This window comes from Aquarana catesbeiana, linkage group LG08 (genome assembly GCF_042186555.1).
Source record: "Aquarana catesbeiana isolate 2022-GZ linkage group LG08, ASM4218655v1, whole genome shotgun sequence".
Lineage (NCBI taxonomy): Eukaryota > Metazoa > Chordata > Amphibia > Anura > Ranidae > Aquarana > Aquarana catesbeiana.
Window position 1 is genome coordinate 190,288,583 of NC_133331.1, and position 24,040 is coordinate 190,312,622.

At 44.5% G+C, this 24,040-nt stretch overlaps 1 protein-coding gene and 1 long non-coding RNA gene across 3 annotated transcripts in view; one reads left to right on the top strand and one right to left on the bottom strand.

Moving 5' to 3' along the window:
* Positions 1-24,040, bottom strand: part of LOC141106185 (uncharacterized) — a 527,211-nt gene that overhangs the window by 204,411 nt on the left and 298,760 nt on the right. The gene's annotated exons all lie outside the window — the stretch shown is intronic.
* OPN4 (opsin 4) overlaps positions 1-24,040 on the top strand; it is a 168,537-nt gene that overhangs the window by 64,329 nt on the left and 80,168 nt on the right. For both annotated transcript variants that reach the window (XM_073596727.1, XM_073596728.1), the window contains exons 2-3: positions 16,006-16,148; positions 19,680-19,813. In XM_073596727.1, the coding sequence (XP_073452828.1) occupies positions 16,006-16,148; positions 19,680-19,813 (277 nt within the window). The remainder of the gene's footprint in view (positions 1-16,005; positions 16,149-19,679; positions 19,814-24,040) is intronic.

A 24,040-nucleotide genomic window follows, 5' to 3' on the forward strand; every position in this document is an offset into this window, starting at 1 on the left:
GAACGCCAAAGAGAGTGGGCCTGAGGAAGAGAAATAGTTCCCTATCCTGAGTAAGCCTTTATTCAACCACCAACCGAACGCTAAAATGTTCATTCCAGGTGGGAAGTCCGGGTTATGAAAGATATGTGTCAGGGGTTTAAGGGGGGAAATCAGGGAGGGATTTTTATAAAGTCGGTCACACAGTGCAAGAGAGTGTGATAGTGTGGGGGCTAGAATGGGTGGTCTCAATTTAGAGGGGGACCAGAGTAAAAAGTCAATCGTGTGACGAGGGACTGCAAGTCGTTCCATTGATACCCAATCAGGTTTCTGGCCCTTTGAGTTTACAATGGAGATCTGGGCCAATTGGGCTGCCTGATAATACCACCAAATGTTGGGTAGAGCTAGACCCCCTTGTGATTTGGGGCGGAATAGAATGTGTTGTGCGCAGCGACTTCCCCTCGTTCCCCAGATGAATTTTACGATTTTGGATTGGAGTAGGTGAACTTGCGATTTATGGATAGGGATGGGCAGAGATCTGAATAAGTAAAGTATACGGGGCAGGAGGGTCATTTTGACTGCGTTAATACGGCCTAGCCAAGATAAGTTATGATTGTCCCAAATGGATAGGTCCGAAATCAATTTACGAAAGGTGGCAGGGTAGTTGGCTGAGTAGAGAGAGGCTACATTTGCTGTAAGATTGACCCCTAGGTATGGAAGGGAGACCTCGTTCCAGGAAAACGGAAAGTGGTCTTGAAGGCTACTTAGAACATTAGGAGGGACCGAGATGTTCAGGGCAGAAGATTTGGCTACATTAACTCGCAGTCCCGATATCTCCCCGAACTTATCTAGCAAGGCGAAGATATTAGGAGTAGAGATTAGGGGGGAGGTCACGAAAAGCAACAAATCGTCGGCGAAAAGGGCGCATTTGTGCTCGCTTTTACCACATACCACTCCTTTGATGTCAGGGTGAGTTCTAATTGCGATAGCCAAGGATTCCATGGCTATGGCAAACAGGAGGGGGGAGAGCGGGCACCCCTGTCTAGTACCCCTTTCTATAGTAATAGGCTCAGAGTAGTGCCCTGTAGTCTGACCTGTGCAGTGGGGCCGGAGTACAGGGCTCTAAGGATGTTCATAAAACGTTGACCAAATCCCCAACTTTCTAGTACATGGAATAAGTAGGGCCAGGTGACTGTGTCAAAAGCCTTTTGCAAATCTATGGATAACAAATAGCCGTGTTGCGGGGGGCCCCCATCCCATTCAGATTTGAGGAGAGAGATAATGTTAATTGCTCTCCTGATCTGATCAGGTCCTTGTCTCCCCGGGATAAAGCCCACTTGGTCCTTGTTGATATAGGTGGCTATGCAAGAAGCTAACCGATTGGAAAGAACTTTAGTTAATATTTTTAGATCATTGTTGATTAAGGAGATAGGACGGTAATTGGAGACCATAGTCGTATCTTTGCCAGATTTCGGAATGACCGAAATGAAGGCAAGATTGAGGGCTTTATCCAGGGGAGAGCCGGACCTGAGTGAGTTAAAAAATTTGGTCAAGTACGGTGTTAAGATATATCCGAATTTTTTGTAATAACCCGCGGAAAAGCCGTCAGGTCCCGGGGCTGAGTTTTGTTTCAGGTGTTTAATCACCCCGAGTACCTCTACTTCTGAAATAGGATCTTCCAGAAGGTCCGAATGTTCCGACGCTAATTTGGGGAGTGATAAGCTATTTAGGAAGTCCGATATAGAATGGTCAGGTGTTGATTGTTCTTGTTTGTATAGTGAAGTGTAAAAATTGTGGAATGTTTCCATTATACTTTTAGGGTTTTGAGAGAGTACGCCAGATAGAGTGCGGATTTTGGGGAAGGCAGCTGAACGAGGTCTTGGGGATAATTTGGTGGCTAGTTTAGTACCTATCTTGTCAGTCTGGTAGTAAAAGCGTGCACCTGACCACCGGAGCTGTTTCTCAGCTTCGGAGGTGAGGGCCAGGTTCAAAGATGTCCGGGCATTTTCGAGCGCCTCAAGCGAATCCTTAGTGGGATTCTTCTTATGTGCTCTAGACAAGGAGTGAAATCTTAAACGAAGATTATCAGTGTCAGCCTTGCGTTCCTTTTTAAGGTTGGAAGAGATTTGAATAATCTTCCCTCTGAGAACCGCTTATGGGCCGCCCACAGCGTTTCCGGAGAAACTTCTCCCGTGTCATTTAAGCTAAAATAGTCCTGAATCTCTTTAGTTATAATCAAGCATTGTATTGGGTCACTAAGGAGCCCTTCATTGAGGCGCCAAATGAATTTGCTTCCCTGGTTAGGAGATTGCTGTAGGTATAGGAGAACCAAAGAGTGGTCTGAAATGGGGGAGTCTCTAATAACTGCTCTTTTAACACTGGGGATATTTTGGGATTGTATAAATATATGGTCGATTCTGGTGTAGAGGTGATGGGGGGCGGAATAATGGGTAAAGTCTTTGGACCTAGGGTTCATTTCTCTCCATATGTCCACCAGGCCCAGAGAATACAGATCGGAAGCTATTTTAGTACTTGGCTTTGGGGGTTTTTTGGATCGAGAGGGTCCCGACCCTGATTTATCTAGGGAAATGTCAAAAGGGAGATTCGTGTCTCCTCCCATTATTATCTTCCCCTCGAGTTTTGGGCCTAAAGTGGACAACATGGTGGAAAAAAAGGAAGCCTGGCCTTTGTTTGGGGCATAGTAAGAGATAAAGGAATATAATAAACCCTCAATCGTCCCTTTTACCAGTAGGAACCTGCCCGCCTGATCTTTAATTACTTCGGAGGGGGAAAATTTAAGGTGTTTTGCAAAACAAATGGCTACCCCCTTAGACTTATTTTCAGCATTGGAAAGAAAAAACTGCGTGTAATAACCGTGCAAAAAGGAGGGGTTATATGAGGCTGGGAAGTGAGTTTCTTGCAATAGGAGAACTGCAATTTTTTGTGATTTATAATGATTAAATAATTTGCGTCGTTTGACAGGGGAGTTCATGCCCTGTACATTATGCGTGGCTATACAGATTTGGGAAGGAGGAACATGAGTGTCAGGGTGCATGGATCAGAGGGGGGGATGTGCGCTTCACATAGAAGGAGCCTACCTGAGACCTCCAGATTCATGCTCTTATCCAAGCCTCCGCTGCCTGAAGGTTTTGGTAACCGGGAAATAGCAAGAAAGTTAGGCCTCTGAGTGACACCAGGAGTAGGTGAGATGGGGAGGGTAGAAAGTTGGGGGGGATCGACCCTGAGAAAGAGAGACAAGACATATTAATAACAATGTAAAACAGATGATGTAAGCGATCAGACATTCTTAGTGTAATTAGATAACAAACCAAGAACCCTAACAGGGGGGTTGGCAGACCGCCACCCCCTAGAGAAAAAAAAAAAAAAAAAGGGTTTTCCCAAAAACGGGAACCCCGTAAAGGGGTTATAAAGGTGTTTCTGAGTGGGGGAAAATGCCACTCAGAAACTCGTGGAGGCGAAGTGCAGCCACTCCGGCCAAACCGCCTTAGAGAAAAACAAAAAATAGAACCACAAAAAAAGGCAAACTTGTAGGAGTCCTGAGAGAAACGGAGCAACAGAAAACAAAAATCAAATGTCTCAGCATCAAGACAAGATCTGGCAAAAAGCCAGCCAAAGGAGAACGGGGGCTTGGGAGGTCAGCGTCCCATTGCCAGAAGGTTGACCAGGGAATCCTGGGGAGGAGAAGGCACTGTTGATAGCAGACATTCCGTTAAGGAGGGCGTCCATCTTTGGATCTCTTGGCTTGTTGTTTATTCCGTAAGGGTTGGATGGGGCTCGAGGGTGGTGGTCTCTTCGCAGACTGAGGTGTTCTGGAATCCATAGCAGAAGAAGATGTTGGCGAGTGAGATATAAGGCCCAGTTGCAGCAGCAAACGTTCCCCCTCTCCGAAATTTGTGAAGCTGTAGGACTTGTTTAGGTGGGCAAAGTTGAGGCGAAAGGGGAATGACCATCTGTAGGCGATCGATTTTTGCGATAGGATATTCAAAAGAGGCTTTAATGATCTCCGTCTCTAAATCGTGAAGGGGGAAAGGTCCGCAAAAATTTGAATCGAATGTCCCTGGAAGGAGAGATTTTCAGATTCTTTAGCTCTGTGCATGACTTCTTCTTTGACTCTGAAGAAATGGGGTTTAACCACAATGTCTCTGGGTAGGCCGTCTTGGCGTGGAGGTTGCAAAGCCCTATGTGCCCGGTCCAGTTCCAGCCTGTAGTCTGGTATGTCCGGAATTAAATGTTTGATAAAAGAGCGAACGATTTTGTCTGTGTCCTTAAAAGATTCTGGAAGGCCTCTTAGCCTAAAATTGTATCTGCGAGACCTGTTCTCGAGGTCATCGAGTTTTGAGTATGCCATGTCCAGTTGGTCGTGTAATTCTTGGATCCTATCAGTGTTCTGGTTGGCAACTGCAGCAATTTGATCAGTCTTTGATTCGATTGCTTCAATGCGTGCACCCAGCTGCTGCAGGTCAGCCTGTATGGTAGTGGTGATTTGTGAGGCATTGTGTGCCAAACCTCTTGTCAGCATGTTAGAGAAAGTGTTCATCAGGGCTGCAAAGTCGGCAGGGATGGGAGCAGAGGGATCATTCTGAGGGTTGGGTATGGATATGGGGCCGCTCTCCTCCATCTGGGATAGGGAGGGTACTTCCATGGGGCTATAGCCTAATGAATTCGTGGGGGATCCTGATAATAACCCATCCTGGGAGTTACTCACAGTTTGTTGTTTCATCGTGGCACTGGGGGAGGGCAGGGGTGGAAAGTCTTCCAGGGATGCCTCCGGATTCCCTGAGGAGCCTCGTGTGGCGCCGGCCGCCGCCATGTTTGTGAAGGCCGCGGTCCGCGGGCCGGAGTAAAGAAATCGGGAAAGGTCCCGTCTTGCCGAGCCCCCGGTCATGCGAGGGGGTCCCTCAGGACTCCTGACGGTTAGGAGAAGGTGCGATGGTCCGGTTCCGCCGCTGTTTATAGCTGTGTCGGTGATCGTAGGCCGGAGTGGAGCGGAGCTCTCAGAACGCGCGACCGTTCATGAGGCTGCCGCGCATGCGCCCTGCTACACACAATTCTTAATGCATATGCACACCTGACCGTGATTTTATATGCAGCACCTGCACATGTCTCTGACCCAGGCGGCTCACAGGAATTCCCCAATACATTCATATCTGTCTGGATATCAGTACATACAGTATTTCTCCCTTCCATTGCACAATATTTCTAATAGGGTTTGAAGGATGCTGACAAAACCATCATGTTAAAGTCATAGGATAGATATGGGATTACACCTTTGGCATAGTTATCTTTATAGTTCTTATAATTATAACTCTTATAAACAAAGACAGTATGGAACTGGCTGTGACTTTCATTTTGCTGACTGCAAGTGTTCTTCTAACTCAGTAAATACTAAACAGAACACACATTCAAAATTCTTTGGGTGGAAAAAGCCCTGGGCCCCATGGAAGCCAACCAAGTCATGCTGGAAATGTAAAAATATTATGTCTGAGATGAGTACATACTGTAATGATGCTAACATTCTAAACATTGACCTTATTTTAAAGGAAACCTGTGAATAATATAAGAATTATGGGAGTTTAGAGGTGTATGATGAACTTCACAGAACAAAATTAATCAAAGTTTCCATTACTGCTGGATATTTAAAGTGTAACTATGGCAAGGCTATTGCCATTCAAGTGACATATTCTTAAAAAGCAGTAAATGAGCTACAAAATAAGCTTGCACTGACCTTTGTAGTTGCAGGTACTGTGGAGGTATTCATCCTCAAAATTTACAACAGGAAGACTTCCACTTTCAGCCACTTAGTTCATTATGTCCCTCCTAGCAGTAGCTTGGCAGCCCTCCAGCCTTCCAATCTCTAATGTAAACACAGAACAGATGCTGTGGAAGGTAGAGAGCAGAGTACTAAGACCCATCTCGATTGACTTCAGTAATTCTGCTGGGAAATTTGAAGATGAAATGTTTCACGGTGCCTGCAGCTACGAAGGTTAGTGAGGACTTGTGTTAAAATGTATTTACTGTTTATTACGAATATGCACAGTATACAGTATAATCCATAATCTGCCCACATATTTTGTGTTAAACTGTTTGCCATTTATGAGTAAAGAAGTTCCTTAAGTATACTGTGTGTGGACAAATATTTTCTTCTTAAGTTTAGGGAAATATTGGACAGATAAACAGATCTTTAGTCTAACATAATTAAAAACTGGACAGTGCAAAATCTAGTGCAGCTGTGCATGCTAACTTGACAAAAAAACCTTTAAGCTTATTAGTTTCAATCCAATGCTGCACACGATTTTGCACTCTCCAGTTTCAGTAAATCAAACATTGTATTTGCCATTATTCAAGATAACAATAAAAACAACACAGAGAAATAGTAGGATTTGTGACTTATCTGTAAAATCCTTTTCTTGGAGTATAGTACAGGGTACACAACTTTAGTTATAACATTTAGACCCCTTTCACACTGGGGCATTTTTCAGGCGCTTTTGGGCTAAAAATAGCATGTAAAGTGCCTGAAAAACGCCTCCCCTGCAGCCCCAGTGTGAGAGCCCAAGTGCTTTCACACTGGGGCGGTGCGCTTGCAGGATGTTAGAAAAAGTCCTGCAAGCAGCATCTTTCGGGCGGTGCGGGAGTGATGAATCCACCGCCCCTGCCCCGGCACTTTGTGGGCGCTATTAACCCTTTATTGGGCCGCTAGCTGGGGTTAAAAGCACCCCACCAGCGAGCAAAAAGTGACGCTATTACATTGGTAAAGCACCGCCAAAATTAGCTACGCTTTACCGATAACGCCCCCCACCCCAGTGTGAAAGTACTCTTAGTCATGGGTTCAAGTAAATGAACACTGGAGAACAAAGTTGTTAGGACAGCTCCATATGACCCCCCTCCCCTCTCCCAGTAAGTCTCAGTTTTGTACCAAGCAGGAGGGAGATCACAAAGAACAGAGGGCCGGAACCTCTGTCCTGTACTGTACTCTAAGAAAGGATTTTACAGGCAAGTCAAAATCCTATTTTCCTAATCATACAGTAAAGTACGCAGGACTTTAGCCATAATCATGGGATGTCCAAAAGCTGTACAACTGAGGGATGAGCAACACAGCAGATAACTGCTAATAGGCCCAAAGAACAATGGGAAAAAAGGGCTGAAAATACTCATGGACCAATGGCAGACAGAAGAGAATTAGAATATATGTTGTTTAACAGTATAATGTTGCAGTGAATCTTTTCCAGTGCACAGGACTGGTTAATGTCTTGGGAACTGTGGTGGGTTTTGTGATTGGGGGTTAATTAAGCCATTAGTCAGTAATATGCAGCATGAAGGGGTTAATGTACTGACACTAGCCAGTAATTCAGCATAAGGCATTAATGAACACTGCCATTGATCTCGAATGCATTAGTGGCCACTGCAGTTAATTAACCCCTTTGTGTTGCATTAGTTGCCAGTGTCTGTGTTTACCCCTTTGTATTGCACCAGGAATAGGTTATTACTGCCACTGGCCACTATTGCATTAGTGATCAATAGCAGTGTTCATTAACCCTTTGAGCTGAATTAGTGACCAATGACAGTGTTAATTAGCTCCTTCACGCTGCATGGTTTTAAATTGGCATATCACCACTGAACATCTATGCTGGGGGCTAATATTGCAGCTACTACACCAATGCTGGGGATTACTGCAGAAACTGACACCAACGCTGGGGATTATTATTGCAGAAATTAACACCAATGCTGGGAATTATTATTGCAGAAACTGACACCAGGTCAACCACTAGGGATGAGCCGAACACCCCCCGGTTCGGTTCGCACCAGAACCCGCGAACGGACCGAAAGTTCGCACGAACGTTAGAACCCCATTGACGTCTATGGGACTCGAACGTTCGAAATCAAAAGTGCTCATTTTAAAGGCTAATTTGCATGGTATTGTCCTAAAAAGGGTTTGGGGACCCGGGTCCTACCCCAGGGGACATGTATCAATGCAAAAAAAACTTTTAAAAACGGCCGTTTTTTCGGGAGCAGTGATTTTAATGATGCTTAAAGTAAAAAAAAAAAGTGAAATATTCCTTTAAATATCGTACCTGGGGGGTGTCTATAGTATGCCTGTAAAGTGACGCGTGTTTCCCATGTTTAGAACAGTCCCTGCACCAAATGTCATTTTTAAAGGAAAAAAATCTCATTTAAAACTGCTTGCGGGTTTAATGTCATGTCGGGTCATGGCAATATGGATGAAAATCAGTGAGACAAACGGCATGGGTACCCCCCAGTCCATTACCAGGCCCTTTGGGTCTTGTATGGATATTAAGGGGAACCCCGCACCCAAATTAAAATAAGGAAAGGTGTGGGGCCACCAGGCCCTATATACTCTGAACAGCAGTATACAGGCGGTGCAAACAAGACAGGGACTGTAGGTTTGTTGTTAAGTAGAATCTGTTTGTAATTTTGAACATTTTTAACGTGTTTAGCTCCAGCCAAAAAATCTTTTCTAAGCTTTTTGGAAAACATAGGGAAGAGTTATCACCCCTGTGACATTTGTTTTGCTGTCTTTCCTCCTCTTCAGAAGATTTCACCTCACTTTTTTGTCCCAATGAAAAATGTTTTTTGAAAATTTGGGTTTTTTTGTGGAACAAGGATTGGAAAGCATCAGTGGAAAGGAGAAATTGTTTTCCCATATTAACTCTTACAGGAGAGAATTTCCCTTCCTAGGGGTAGATTTCATCTCACTTCCTGTTGTCTCCTTCCGTTTGCAAGTAGGAGTCGTTTGTAAGTTAGATGTTTGAAAGTAGGGTCCTGCCCTATATACTCAGCAGAAATTTGGGCCTTAGGTGTTGCTGTGGCCACAACACTGTAAGCCCTCACAGGGCCCTGCTGTGAAATATTAGATCAAGAATTGTAATTACATGCCCCTGTTGAACAGGAGCTGAAAAATTAGGCCTTAGGCACTGGTGCTGGTGCCACAACACTGCAACCCCTCACAGACACTCTAGTTGGAACGCAGGAACGAGCCCTGCTGCAAAGTATTGCTTCAAAAATTGTAATTACATGCCCCTGTTAGACAGGGGCAGAAAAATTGGGCCTTAGGCACTGGTGCTGGTGCCACAACACTGCAACCCCTCACAGACACTCTAGTTGGAACGCAGGAACGAGCCCTGCTGCAAAGTATTGCATCAAAAATTGTAATTACACGCCCCTGTTAGACAGGGGCAGAAAAATTGGGCCTTAGGCACTGGTGCTGGTGCCACAACACTGCAACCCCTCACAGACACTCTAGTTGGAACGCAGGAACGAGCCCTGCTGCAAAGTATTGCATCAAAAATTGTAATTACACGCCCCTGTTAGACAGGGGCAGAAAAATTGGGCCTTAGGCACTGGTGCTGGTGCCACAACACTGCAACCCCTCACAGACACTCTAGTTGGAATGCAGGAACGAGCCCTGCTGCAAAGTATTACATCAAAAATTGTAATTACACGCCCCTGTTAAACAGGGGCTGAAAAATTGTGCCTTAGGCACTGGTGGTGGCGCCCAGAACCAAAAATGTTCTTACAAGCTATCAGCGTGATGATTGAGGAGGAAGAGGATAATTACTCAGGGATAGTCACTCAGCATCAGCATAGGCAGTCTTTGAAGGGATCTGAGATTTCAAAAAAAATTATTCGGTTACATCAGCATCAGGTGCTTGGTAGCTGGTGGTGATCCAAGACTCATTCATTTTTATGAAGGTCAGCCGATCGACCGAGTCGGTGGACAGACGCACCCTGTGATCAGTTACCACGCCTCCAGCAGCACTGAATGTGCGTTCCGAAAGAACGCTGGATGCAGGACAGGCCAGTAGCTCAATTGCATACTGTGCAAGCTCTGGCCAGTGATCCATCCTCAAGACCCAGTAACCCAGAGGATTTTCGGTGGGAAAGGTGTCCAAGTCTGATCTTGCCCCTAGGTATTCCTGCACCATGTAAAACAGACGCTGGCGATGGTTGCTGGAACCGATCATACCTTGGGGCTGCGGACCAAAAAATTGTCTGAACGCATCGGTCAGACGGCCACCTTCTCCACCGCTCCTTCTTTGACTGACCGAAGCCTCAGCAACACGTTGTCCAGAAACAGGAGTTTGTAACCTCCCAGTCTCTGGGAACGCGTTGCACAGACCTTTCTGCAAGGCCTCCCGAAGATGTTTCATCCTCTGCTCCCTCTGCGATGGCAAGATAAGGTCCGCAACCTTACCCTTGTAACGTGGATCAAGGAGGGTTGCCAGCCAGTATTGGTCCTTCTCCTTGATACCACGAATACGAGGATCCTTACGCAGGCTTTGCAGGATCAGGGAGGCCATGCAGCGTAGGTTTGCTGAGGCATTCAGTCCGGAGTCCTCTGGGTCACTAAGAACGACATGGTCCGCAGCCACCTCCTCCCAGCCACGTACAAGTCCATGTGTTTCTTGGGACTGATCCCTTAAAGACTGCTGCTGATGCTGAGTGCCAGGCTCCACCTCCATACTGACACAATCTTCCTCCTCCTCCTCCTCCTCTTCCTCCTCGTCCTCTTCCTGTGCGATCGGCGGGCACGCAGGAACACTGTCTGGATAAAGGGGGCCTTGAGAGCTAAGGAAGTCCTCCTCTTCCTGCCTCTGTTCTGCCTCAAGTGCCCTGTCCATTATTCCACGCAGCGTGTGCTCCAACAGGTGGACAAGGGGGACAGTGTCACTGATGCATGCACTGTCACTGCTCACCATCCTCGTGGCCTCCTCGAATGGTGACAGGACAGTGCATGCATCCCTGATCATGGCCCACTGGCGTGGGGAAAAAAAACCAAGCTCCCCTGACCCTGTCCTGGTGCCATAGTCGCACAGGTACTCATTGATGACCCTCTGCTGCGTGTGCAGCCGCTGCAGCATGGCCAACGTTGAGTTCCACCTGGTGGGCATGCCACAGATTAGGCGGTTCTTGGGCAGGTTAAACTCCTTTTGGAGGTCCGTCAGCCGAGCACTGGCATTATATGACCGGCGGAAATGCACACAGACTTTCCTGGCCTGCCTCAGGACATCCTGTAAGCCCGGGTACCTGCCCGAGAACCGCTGCACCACCAAGTTAAGGACGTGAGCCAAACAGGGCACATGGGTCATTTGTCCCTGTCGGAGGGCAGAGAGGAGGTTGGTGCCATTGTCGCAAACCACCATTCCTGCCTTAAGTTGGCGTGGCGTCAACCACCTCTGAACCTGCCCCTGCAGAGCTGACAGAACCTCTGCCCCAGTGTGGCTCCTGTCCCCCAAGCACACCAGCTCAAGCACCGCATGGCATCTTTTGGCCTGCGTACTTGTGTAGCCCCTTGAACGCCTACGGAGCACCGCTGGTTCCGAGGAAGAGGCCATGGAGGAAAAAGAAGAGGAGGGGGTGGAGGAGAGAGGTGTGTCACAATCAGCATTTTGGAGGCGTGGTGGCGGAACAACCTCCAACACTACTGCACCTTGTCCTGCATCCTTCCCAGCTGCCAGCAGAGTCACCCAATGCGCCGTGAAACTTAGGTAACGTCCCTGTCCATGCCTGCTGGACCATGAGTCAGCGGTAATATGCACCTTACCGCTGACCGCCCTGTCCAGCGAGGCATGGACATTGCCTTCCACATGCCGGTAGAGAGCCGGAATCGCCTTCCGTGAGAAAAAGTGGCGTTTGGGTACCTGCCACTGAGGAACCGCACATTCCACAAACTCACGGAAGGGGGCAGAGTCTACCAACTGAAAAGGCAGCAGTTGAAGTGCTAGCAATTTTGCCAAGCTAGCATTCAACCGCTGGGCATGTGGATGGCTGGGAGCAAACTTCTTTCGGCGGTGCAGCAGCTGGGGCAGGGAAATTTGCCTGGTACAATCTGACGTTGGTGTACCAAAAGCAGATTGCCCACAAGTACTTGGCTGTGACACACCTAATTCTACACCTTCATTCCTCTCACTGCAGGTCTCAGAGAGGACTGAAGGTCTAGTGGGGTTGGAAATCTCAGCTGATGAGGAGCAAGGAGAGATCCTCTTTGTTCTTTGGTGTGGGTCTTTTAGATACGCTTGCCAACGAACTGCATGGCAGGTCAACATATGTCTGGTCAAGCATGTGGTACCCAAGCGGGAGATGTTTTGGCCACGCGAGATACGCTTGAGACATATGTTGCAAATAGCAGCGGTGCGATCTGATGCACTCGTCTCAAAAAAGGCCCACACCAAAGAACTTTTTGAATAACGCGCAGAGACTGCAGCGCCCTGCACATGTGGAGCTTTGGGGTGTGATGCAGTCAATGTGCTGCTCTTAGGCTGGCCCCTGGAGGGCATCCTGCCTCGTTGGTGATGTGCCGCCGCCTCCTCCTCCTCCTCCTCCTCCTCCTCCTCTCTCCTATCAGGCACCCACGTTGAGTCAGTGACCTCATCATCAACTCCCTCCTCATCAACTCCCTCCTCATCACTGGAGCAAACCTGGCAGTATGCTGCAGCAGGGGGAGCATGACTGCCAGATTGCTGTCCTTCTTGGGCACCCCCTCTGTCCGTGCTCATGTTACTGCCTTCATCGAGCTCAGTATCGTCATCAGAGCCTTCCAAACGCTGGGCATCCTCCTGGAGCATGTACCCAACACTGTGGTCAAACAGTTCGAGGGAATCCTCATGAGGACATGGTGGAGCTAGGGAAGGAGTCACTGATGACATTGAGCTGAGGGAAGAGGCCGCTGCTTTGCCAGACAAAGCACCCTGGGCATGGGTGAGAGAGGATGAGGAGGATGAGGACGGCTTGGTCATCCACTCGACCAAGTCTTCCGCATGTTGCGGCTCAACACGGCCAGCTGCCGAAAAAAAGGCCAAGCGTGTCCCATGGCCACGTGCTGATGAGGATGCACCGTCTCCACGACCAGCACTAGACACAGAGCCTGCTTGCCCTCTCTTATTGGCTTGTGACTGTCTGCCTCTCCTTCTTGGTCTTCCAGACATACTAATGGCCTGTAGCTGCACTAAGCTGGGATAGAACACCTGTAATTTTCTTCAGGTAGCTTTATATACTGTAACCAGACAAGCCTGCCTGTCAGTAGAAAGATAACAGGAACGGATCTAGCTGAACACTGTGAGCAGGACGCACTGTACTAAATGTAAATAGTCTAGCTGCCTGACCGTGGTACTAATAGGATCAAATAGAACACCTGTAATTTTCTTCAGGTAGCTTTATATACTGTAACCAGACAAGCCTGCCTGTCAGTAGGAAGATAACAGGAACGGATCTAGCTGTACACTGTGAGCAGGACGCACTGTACTAAATGTAAATAGTCTAGCTGCCTGACCGTGGTACTAATAGGATCAAATAGAACACCTGTAATTTTCTTCAGGTAGCTTTATATACTGTAACCAGACAAGCCTGCCTGTCAGTAGGAAGATAACAGGAACGGATCTAGCTGAACACTGTGAGCAGGACGCACTGTACTAAATGTAAATAGTCTAGCTGCCTGACCGTGGTACTAATAGGATCAAATAGAACACCTGTAATTTTCTTCAGGTAGCTTTATATACTGTAACCAGACAAGCCTGCCTGTCAGTAGGAAGATAACAGGAACGGATCTAGCTGAACACTGTGAGCAGGACGCACTGCACTAAATGTAAATAGTCTAGAAGATAACAGGAACGGATCTAGCTGAACACTGTGAGCAGGACGCACTGCACTAAATGTAAATAGTCTAGAAGATAACAGGAACGGATCTAGCTGAACACTGTGAGCAGGACGCACTGCACTAAATGTAAATAGTCTAGAAGATAACAGGAACGGATCTAGCTGAACACTGTGAGCAGGACGCACTGCACTAAATGTAAATAGCAGGAACGGCTCTAGCTGAACACTGTGAGCAGGACGCACTGCACTAAATGTAAATAGCAGGAACGGATCTAGCTGAACACTGTGAGCAGGACGCACTGCACTAAATGTAAATAGCAGGAACGGATCTAGCTGAACACTGTGAGCAGGACGCACTGCACTAAATGTAAATAGCAGGAACGGATCTAGCTGAACACTGTGAGCAGGACGCACTGCACTAAATGTAAATAGTCTAGAAGATAACAGGAATGGATCTAGCTGAACACTGTGAGCAGGACGCACTGCACTAAATGTAAATAGCAGGAACGGATCTAGCTGAACACTGTGAGCAGGACGCACTGCACTAAATGTAAATAGCAGGAATGGATCTAGCTGAACACTGTGAGCAGGACGCACTGCACTAAATGTAAATAGCAGGAACGGATCTAGCTGAACACTGTGAGCAGGACGCACTGCACTAAATGTAAATAGCAGGAACGGATCTAGCTGAACACTGTGAGCAGGACGCACTGCACTAAATGTAAATAGCAGGAACGGATCTAGCTGAACACTGTGAGCAGGACGCACTGCACTAAATGTAAATAGCAGGAACGGATCTAGCTGAACACTGTGAGCAGGACGCACTGCACTAAATGTAAATTGCAGGAACGGATCTAGCTGAACACTGTGAGCAGGACGCACTGCACTAAATGTAAATAGTCTAGAAGATAACAGGAACGGATCTAGCTGAACACTGTGAGCAGGACGCACTGCACTAAATGTAAATAGCAGGAACGGATCTAGCTGAACACTGTGAGCAGGACGCACTGCATTAAATGTAAATAGTCTAGATAGAAGATAACAGGAATGGATCTAGCTAAACTGAATACAGTGTATATATATATATGCAACACCTGGGATGCATATATATACACAATACACTGTAAGTGCAGCTAACTGACTGACTGTTCTGCCTAATCTATCTAACTCAAATCAAATGACACTGTCTCTCTCTCTCTCTATCTCTCAGCACACCGGAACACACACTACACAGGGCCGCCGTGCAGGCGGCCTTATATAGTGTGGGGTGTGTACTAAATCCCCTGAGCCATAATTGGCCAAAGCCACCCTGGCTTTGGCCAATTACAGCTCTCTCTACTGACGGTGCTGTGATTGGCCAAGCATGCGGGTCATAGTGCATGCTTGGCCAATCATCAGCCAGCAATGCACTGCGATGCCGCAGTGAATTATGGGCCGTGACGCGCCACACGAATTTAGCGCGAACGGCCCATATCGTTCGCAATTCGGCGAACGGGCGAACAGCCGATGTTCGAGTCGAACATGGGTTCGACTCGAACACGAAGCTCATCCCTATCAACCACATCCACTGGTAAACTAGCAGAGGCTTCAACAACAGTTCCCACATCTTGGCCACTGCAAAACCAGGTACACTCTCCCACCCCAAAATGTGCCAAATGTGGCAGTGGAAGGCGGAGGGTTATGACGCTTTATGTGATAATGACTAAGCCCCTCCCCTTCATGACATTATCGAAAAGGGGAAGAGCATGGGTGACCTTAAAATGATGCCCCCCCCCCCGAAAAAAGTTCTGCGGATGCCCATATGCCCCCCCCAAACAAAAAAAGACCAGCCGCCACTGATAGTCATCATTTAAGGATGCAAGTAAAAAACTGAGGCTTGCTGTAAGAGGAAGCGGTTATATCGGACTGTCCTAACAACTTTGTTTGCCAGTGTCCGATCACGTGAAGGTGGAAGCCTATAACCCACGTGCAGCCACAATTCTTATGTCCTGTACTGTACAATTAAGGAACATACTGTATATTCCTTCTAAATGTTTCTGAGAGAGAGATTTAAAAAACAGGATTTTTGATGATGCATAGTTGGATGATTAAAGTAAACACAGCTTCACCTTGTTCAGTTTGCTCAGTGAACGGTCTTTGTTTTTTTGCAAATCAATCCCATATTCTATTACAACTAAATTAAAAAACTGTTTCAGCAACTTTAAAGTGCTATTGATAATATTTTTTTTCAATTTGCCTGAATATATTGTATTGTTATATCATAGTATATGTAATATTTTACCATTTCTAAGTTTGGGCTTATATTACATAACATTTGAAATATGTGCCATTACTGCTTCATAATCTTACTGAATTTGATTAGATTTATTAACATATTCTTCCTTTTAATGTATTATTTAGGAAACACCAAAGGATAATGTTCACCATGTCTTCCCTACAGTTGATGCTCCAGATCATGTCCACTATACAATTGGAGCTGTGATCCTGGCAGTAGGAATAACAGGAATGTTGGGTAACTTCCTTGTCATCTATGCTTTTTCCAGGTACTGACATGTGTCGCTCTGTAGCCTGCCAAATGTTATTACATGTTACATATGTTAAACTGGTATCGAACTTTTGACGTAGACTAAACTTCATTTGCATTATGTAGTGCATATTCCTTAAAGATAAATTCCAGGTATGGATATTTTTACATTGGTCCAGCTTGGACCAATGTAACTATGCATTTGCCATACCCTGGAAGCTAGAAATCACCGTAGCAGGTGCCACTACTATAGTGATCTCCAATAACTTCTGGCTCCTATGCCAATTGGCAGCTATGTTGCATGCTGAACACAGGAGGCTGCCCAATCAATGTGGGCTCCTTTCAGAGAACACTTCATTTTCTAAACCTGAACCAGTGCAACTATATAAAAATATCCATTTCAGATATTCATCTTTAAAGCTGAATTCCAGGCAAACAGGTTCATTTTTTCAGCTCATGTCTTTGCACCTGATAGGCCTGATAGGTGTGCAGCACAGCTCACACTGGGGTTGGGAAAACAGCCAAATTGTATCTATTTATGCTGGTTGCATCTAAAATACATATGAAGATTTTTTTTTTCTTAATCGCAGAACTGCATTCATTGATGTTTTTATATGTGCCCAGGGTTCAGCTTTAATTACAAATATAAAATAGCACCCTTTTTAGTTAAATATGCAAAATATGATCTTTGCTAAGATGTGTGTAATTGTATTATACATAAGCTAATTTTGTTGCATGCTTTGTATTTGAATCTTTGGAAAAGCAGGAAAAATGTCAAACTTTAATTATATTATTTCTTGCTGGATTTGCTGGATATCATCCATTTTCTATATTTAATGTCATCTGACTTTAACTTAAAGCTAATCGGATTAAGAAAATCTGATTGAACTAGCACTCTGAAATCTGCTTACAAAATTGACTATATGGGCCAGGTAACCTGCATTCTTCTTGGTTTACTATATAATCTGCAATTTGTGTAATGCAAATGGGTTTACACAGCAGCACTGAACTTCAGAAAACTAGGACAGGGCCAAGCAAAACACGTGAGAAATAATGGTAACTTTGCACAATGCACTTGGCATCTCAGTCTCTTATAAAATACTAAATAATAATATTTAAAGCAAAAAAGTTGGGATCTACAGTTGTTTGCAGGAATATAATATAGCTGTCTAAAGTAAACATTTGTGGCACTCCAGTGGTAATCCCAAGATGGCTGTGAGCATAATACAGAGTCGCTTATAATGCACTTTCCAAATTATTAGGAGAAGCTGCCTTTCTCACTCGCTAAGCTTAAAGTGTTACTAAACCCGGGACCCTGCATGCACTATATCTGCACTATATTCCAAAGTACATAGAACAAGGAAATACAACAATTTTAGTAAATATAAACTGATAAATACCTTTTCTCATCAGCAGTATATAGCAGTCTTGTGAATTCTTACAGTGTCTGGTTAAAGCTTGTAGGAGGAGTTTCCTTCTTTCTCCCCTGATTGTCCTATGAGGCTGCAGGATCCCTGACCCTCTGTCTAGACAGTGTTGATTGGCCCTGTGCTGATCACATGCACTCTCTCAAGAAAAAAAAAAACTCTCTAGGAATACATACAAAACTGAGCATGTGCAGCTTGCCCCCAAGGCTCTTTTCTATCAGGAGATGGTTTGGATGGACTGTGGAAGAAAGGGAGGAAAAGAGAAGACTGGATCAAACAGCCTTTTTACACAATGCAGAGGATTAACCCCTTAGGTTCCACGGTGAGTATAACAAGCATGGTTTACTGCATATACAGACTGATTTTACTGTTATGGGTTTAGTAACACTTTAAATGTAGTTATGAGTCTTCTGTCACCTTATTACTACTAAGCAGTTTTGCCATTCTTTGTGGCACATCTATGCTTCACAGTCTTTTTCTACCTTGAGTGTTGATACCTCCTACTGGGGACTCCAGCTGATCCCAACATTTTACGATGGCTTAAACAATATACCAGAGCTTTCAACTGTTAAATGTTACAGCCAATCCCCTCATGTGTTATCTGCAGAGCCACATCGTTTCTCTCTCCTGTCCAGGTTTATATCTTTACTTTACAGAAGCAGTACAATCAATGCAGCTGCCTAGTGTTCAGTTCAAGTCTTTGGTGTGTGAGATGGTGCTGGGCCATCTGTATAGATGGTGTTAGCTGCTCAAGCCCAAGGTTAGATGTTTGCACTGGTTAGATGGTTAGATGACGGCAGTGTGTAACCTCAAATATCTGTCCTTGACTGCTCAAGGTTTGAAAACAAAAAAACAGGAATACTGGTGATTCTTAAGCAAAGTGACATCAGTCCATAGTGGCTAGGGAGATCCTTATACAGCATTATACATGCAGTCAGAATCTCATTTTAATTGGTAGTCATATAGCCAATGTATTTTGGGGGTTTATGGCAGGATTATAGAAAAGAAAACAGCACACATACAATTTAATGTTTGGAGACAATGTTTGGACTTAGGGGGTGGAGTAAACAATATGGTCATGTTATGTAAAACTGTAGAAAAGACTAGCCGAATATAAACCTTAGAAAATAAAAACAGATAGACTAAATTTGTAAAAAGTCGTTTTTGGTGGTTCCTGGAAAATAATAAAACTAATGATTAGAAATGATAATAATAATAATATTGGTGACTCTGTGTAAGGTGCTCCTACACTCACCACACCTTGTGTGCCTTCCAGGTTACCGCAAAAGCTGATCACCAGGCTCCATCCCAGGAGCCCCTATAGAAACAATTGTTTACTAGAATGGATTCCTTTATGACTCAGAAGTCTCTACAAAAATCTGTCAATGGCATGTACTGCATGTGTAAAAGAGACCTACCACCCCTTTACCCATACATATCTTCCTATTTTATATTATAGCTAACAAACAAATGACTCAGACACTAATAATTGAAAAAAATAGAACATCTTAAATTCTATATATTAGGTGCCTTCTATCATTTTCTCATCAAAATGTTCAATTCACAAACATAAATATAGCACAAGTGTGGAATTATTTTCTTCCCCTGTGATGTAGATAATTAACTATTAAACTGATAAGGTTACTAGTAATTTGTCACAATAGAGGGAGGCACAATAAATGTAAACTAGTGTGACATGTACTTGAACATAGACCCTGATTATTTCATAACCTTCTTGTACTTTAAACCTTCATCAAATGTGAAGCCAGAGGTTGCTGTGAAGATCTGAAGAAGCAACTGATGCATTATCTAATCAGAATGTGTAATCCCCATATTTAGTAGTCAGACCTAATCTCATCAAGTGTAGAAAATGCCCCTGATCCCCAAGCTCAGCATCACCCAAATCCAGAAAATCAGTGAAGGAGGTCACTTTTAATTTCCTGCAAATGATAGAAGAGAGCATGCAGTAGGGCAGTAGCTGAACCTAGACTGTTTAATTGAATGCTGCTGAGCAGTGCAAGCTAATATAGGATAAATTAAATTTCTCTTCTGTCATTTGACAGCTGTTTTTCACTGGTCATCACAGCTTTGCATTAATGAAGCCTCAATCTTTTTTTATATAGGAGTAGGAGTCTTCGATCTCCAGCCAACATGTTCATTATCAATCTAGCTATTAGTGATTTCTTAATGTCCATAACTCAGGCACCAGTGTTTTTTACAACAAGCCTACATAAGAGGTGGATCTTTGGAGAGAAAGGTAACTAAAACATTTTTAGTAACACTGAGCAAGGTCATTAAACAAGTACAGTGCCTTGAAAAAGTATTCATACCCCTTAAAATTTTCAACATTTTCTCATGTTACAACCAAAAATGTAAATGTATTTTATTGGGATTTTATGTGATAGACCAAAACAAAGAGGCACATAATTGTGAAGTGGAAGGAAAATGATAAATGTTTTTCAAGTTTTTTTACAAATAAATATGTTAAAAATGTGGTGTGCGTTTGTATTCAGCCCCCCGAGTCAATACTTTGTAGAACCACCTTTCGCTGCAATTACAGCTGCAAGTCTTTTTGGGTATGTCTCTACCAGCTTTGCACATCTAGAGAGTGAAATTGTTGCCCATTCTTCCTTGCAAGATAGCTCAAGCTCTGTCAGATTGGATGGAGAGTGTCTGTGAACAGCAATTTTCAAGTCTTGCCACAGATTCTCAATTGGATTTAGGTCTGGACTTTGACTGGGCCATTCTAACACATGAATATGCTTTGATCTAAACCATTCCATTGTAGCTCTGGTGGTATGTTTAGGATTGTTGTCCTGCTGGAAGGTGAACCTCTGCCTCAATCTCAAGTCTTTTGCAGACTCTGATGCCGCGTACACACGATCGGAATTTCGGCCCGCAAAAGACAGATGAGAGCTTTTCGTCGGAAAATGCGACCGTGTGTATGCTCCATCGGACTTTTGCTGGGCGAATTCCAGCCAGCAAAAGATTAAGAGCACTTTCTTAATTTTTCGGTCGGAAAAAGTTCCTATCCGAAAATGCGATCGTCTGTGGCACATCTGTGGCAATTCTGACGCGTAAAATTCCTACGCATGCTCGGAAACAATTCGACGCATGCTTGGAAGCATTGAACTTCATTTTCTAGGCTCGTTGTAGTGATGTACGTCACAGAGTTCTTGACGGTCATAATTTCAGCGAACTTTTGCGTGACCGTGTGTATGCAAGGCAAACTTGAGCGTAATCCCGTCGGAAAAGCCATCATATCTTTTTCTGACGAGAAGTCCGATTGTGTGTACGCGGCATTACAGGTTTTCTTCTAAGATTGCCTTGTATTTGGCTCCATCCATCTTTCCATCAACTCTGATCAGCTTCCCTGCCCCTGCTGAAGAAAAGTATCCCCACAACATGATGCTGCCACTACCATGTTTCACGGTGGGGATGGTGTGTTCAGGGTGATTTGTAGTTTTAGTTTTCCGCCCCACATAGCGTTTTGCTTTTAGGCCAAAAAGTTAAATTTTGGTCTCATCTGACCAGAGCACCTTCTTCCACATGTTTGCTGTGTCCCGCACATGGCTTCTTGCTGCAAATGGGACTTCCTATGACTTTCTTTCAACAATGGCTTTCTTCTTGCCACTCTTCCATAAAGGCCAGATTTGTAGATTGCAGGACTAATAGTTGTCCTGTGCAGAGATGTGCTGTGCTGTGCGTCTCTGCAGCTTCTTCAGAGTTACCATGGGCCTCTTGGCTGCTTCTCTGATTAATGCTCTCCTTGCCTGGCCTTTCAGTTTAGGTGGATGGCCATGTCTTGGTAGGTTTGCAATTGTGCCATACTCTTTCCATTTTTGGGTGATGGATTGAACAGTGCTCTGTGAGATGTTCAAAGCTTGGGATATTTTTTATAACCTAACCCTGCTTTAAAGTTCTCCACAACTGTATACCTGACCTGTCTGGTGTGTTCCTTGGCCTTCATGATGCTGTTTGTTCACCAAGGTTCTCTAACAAGCCTCTGAGGGCTTCACAGAACAGCATGTATGCTGAGATTAAATTACACACAGGTAGACTCTATTTACTAATTAGGTGCCTTCTGAACTAGATTTTAGTTAGGAGTATCAGAGTAAAGGGGGCTGAATACAAATGAACGTCACACTTTTCACATATTTTTTTTTTTTTTACATTTCGAAAACAATTTATCATTTTACTTTCACTTCACAATTATGTGCCACTTTGTGTTGGTCTATAACATAAAATCCCACTACAATACATTTACATTTTTGGTTGTAACATGATAAAATGTGGAAAATGTCAAGGGGTATGAATACTTTTTCAAGGCACTGTAGGTCACTCTCATCACAGTATTTAATTTTCACTGTATTTCTCTTAGTTGTAGTTTTAGTAACCTTTTCAATCACACTCTGATTATAAAAGGGTTTGTTATCATTTTTATCAATGCCATAATGATTACGTTGATTATTTGTAATAGAGCAAGTCCAATAATTATTACAAATTATTTCTGAAAAAAAAAACATAATGGTCAAACCTGCTTAAATGGACACAAAATCATAGATGAGAATTAAATTCTATATACTATAGTTATGGGTCTCAGTCTATATTATGTAGTGTATGGAGATAATCACAACAGGATAACAGTGATAAGATCTCCAGTGTCCAGCTTTCTCCTCCAACCAACACACCGGGTCCAACACCACACTTAATATTATCCTCTTTCAACCCTGTTACCACTGAGGAAGTTGCCAAATGCCATTCTGAGGCCCACCTCACCACCTGTCCTCTGGACCCTGTCCCCTCACAGCTACTATGGCCCCCTGCCTGCTCTATCCTACAGTCTCTAATCCACATTTTCAATCTCTCCCTCTCCACCGGCACCTTTCCCTCCCTGCTTAAACATGCACTGGTTACTCCATACTTAAAAAACCCTCATTGGACCCCAATTGTTTGAGCAACTTAAGGCCCATCTCCCTGCTCCCGTTTGCCTAGTTGAATTGCTACCTCACTAATAACAACCTTCTTGACCCCCAACAGTCTGGCTTCCACTCACAACATTACACTGAAACTGCCCTACTAGAACTCACCCTACTAACCTACCAACTGCTAAAACCAACGGCCATTGCTCCATACTCATACTCTTAGATCTTTCCGCTGCCTTTGACACAGTCGACCACCCACTCCTCCCTAATAAACTCTACTCCCTTTGCCTCCGCGACTCTGCTTTTTACTGGATCTCCTCCTATCTCAGGGAACCTTCAGTGTCACGTACAAATCTATCTCCTCTGCTCCTCTTCCTCTTTCTGTTGGTGTACCCCAAGGCTTTATCCTTGGACCCTTCCTATTCTTTCTCTACACCTCTTTCTTGAGCCAGTTGATAACCTCCTATGGCTTCCAATACCACCTCTACGCCGACAACATCCAGATCTATCTCTCTACTCCCCAGCTCACCCCCTCAATCTCCTCACATATCACAAATTTACTGAGAAACATATCAGTATGGATGTCACACCATTTCCTCAAACTCAATCTGCCTAAAACTGAACTTGCAATATTTCCTCCTCCCGATTCCCCCCTCACAACTTTACCATTGAGATCAACAGCACAATTATTGGTCTCTCCACACATGCCAGGGTGCTAGGTGTAATCCTAGACTCTGACCTCTTCTTTGGACTGAACATCCAATCACTGGCTAAATCTTGCTGCTTAACCTCCACAACATTTACAGACTTTGCCCCTTCCTAACTAACAGCACCACAAAACAACTTATGCACCCCTTGGTTATTTCCTACCTTGACTACTGAAACTCCCTCCTCACTGGCCTACCTTTACACAGACTATTCCTCTTCTAGTCTATCCCATTGCTGCTGCTAGACTTATACACCTTACTAACCAAACCCTGACTTCTGCCCCTCTCTGTCAATCCCTTTACTGTTTTCCACTAGCCCAACGTATAAAATTAAAAATACAAACTACATCACCAACCTCATCTCGAGATATGACCCAAATCATCCACTTTCCTCTCCCCATAACATCCTACTCTCTAGCTCCCTTGTTTCCTCCTCCCATGCTCTCCTGCCAGACTTCTCTAGAACCTTTCCCATCCTATGGAATCCCTACCCAGTATGTCCTACCCTGTGCGCCTTCAGGTGATCCTTGAAAACTCATTTATTCAGGGAAATCTACCCCACCTCCACCTAAAAACTGTACTTGGCCACCTCCATCAGATCATCCCCCCAGCTATTACCTTTTTTATTATCTCCCCCTCCCTTTAGATTGTAAACTCCATCAGCAGAGCCCTCCTATTTCTTCTGTATTGAAATGTATTGTAATTGCACTTTCTCCCTTTATACTGTTCAGCACTGTGCAAACTGACGCTATATAAATCATGTATAATAATATTAATAATTTTCAGGAAGTGTTAGACCCTTAGAAGTAAACATACAAAGTTTTCAAATCTATAACAAATGTTCAAGCACAA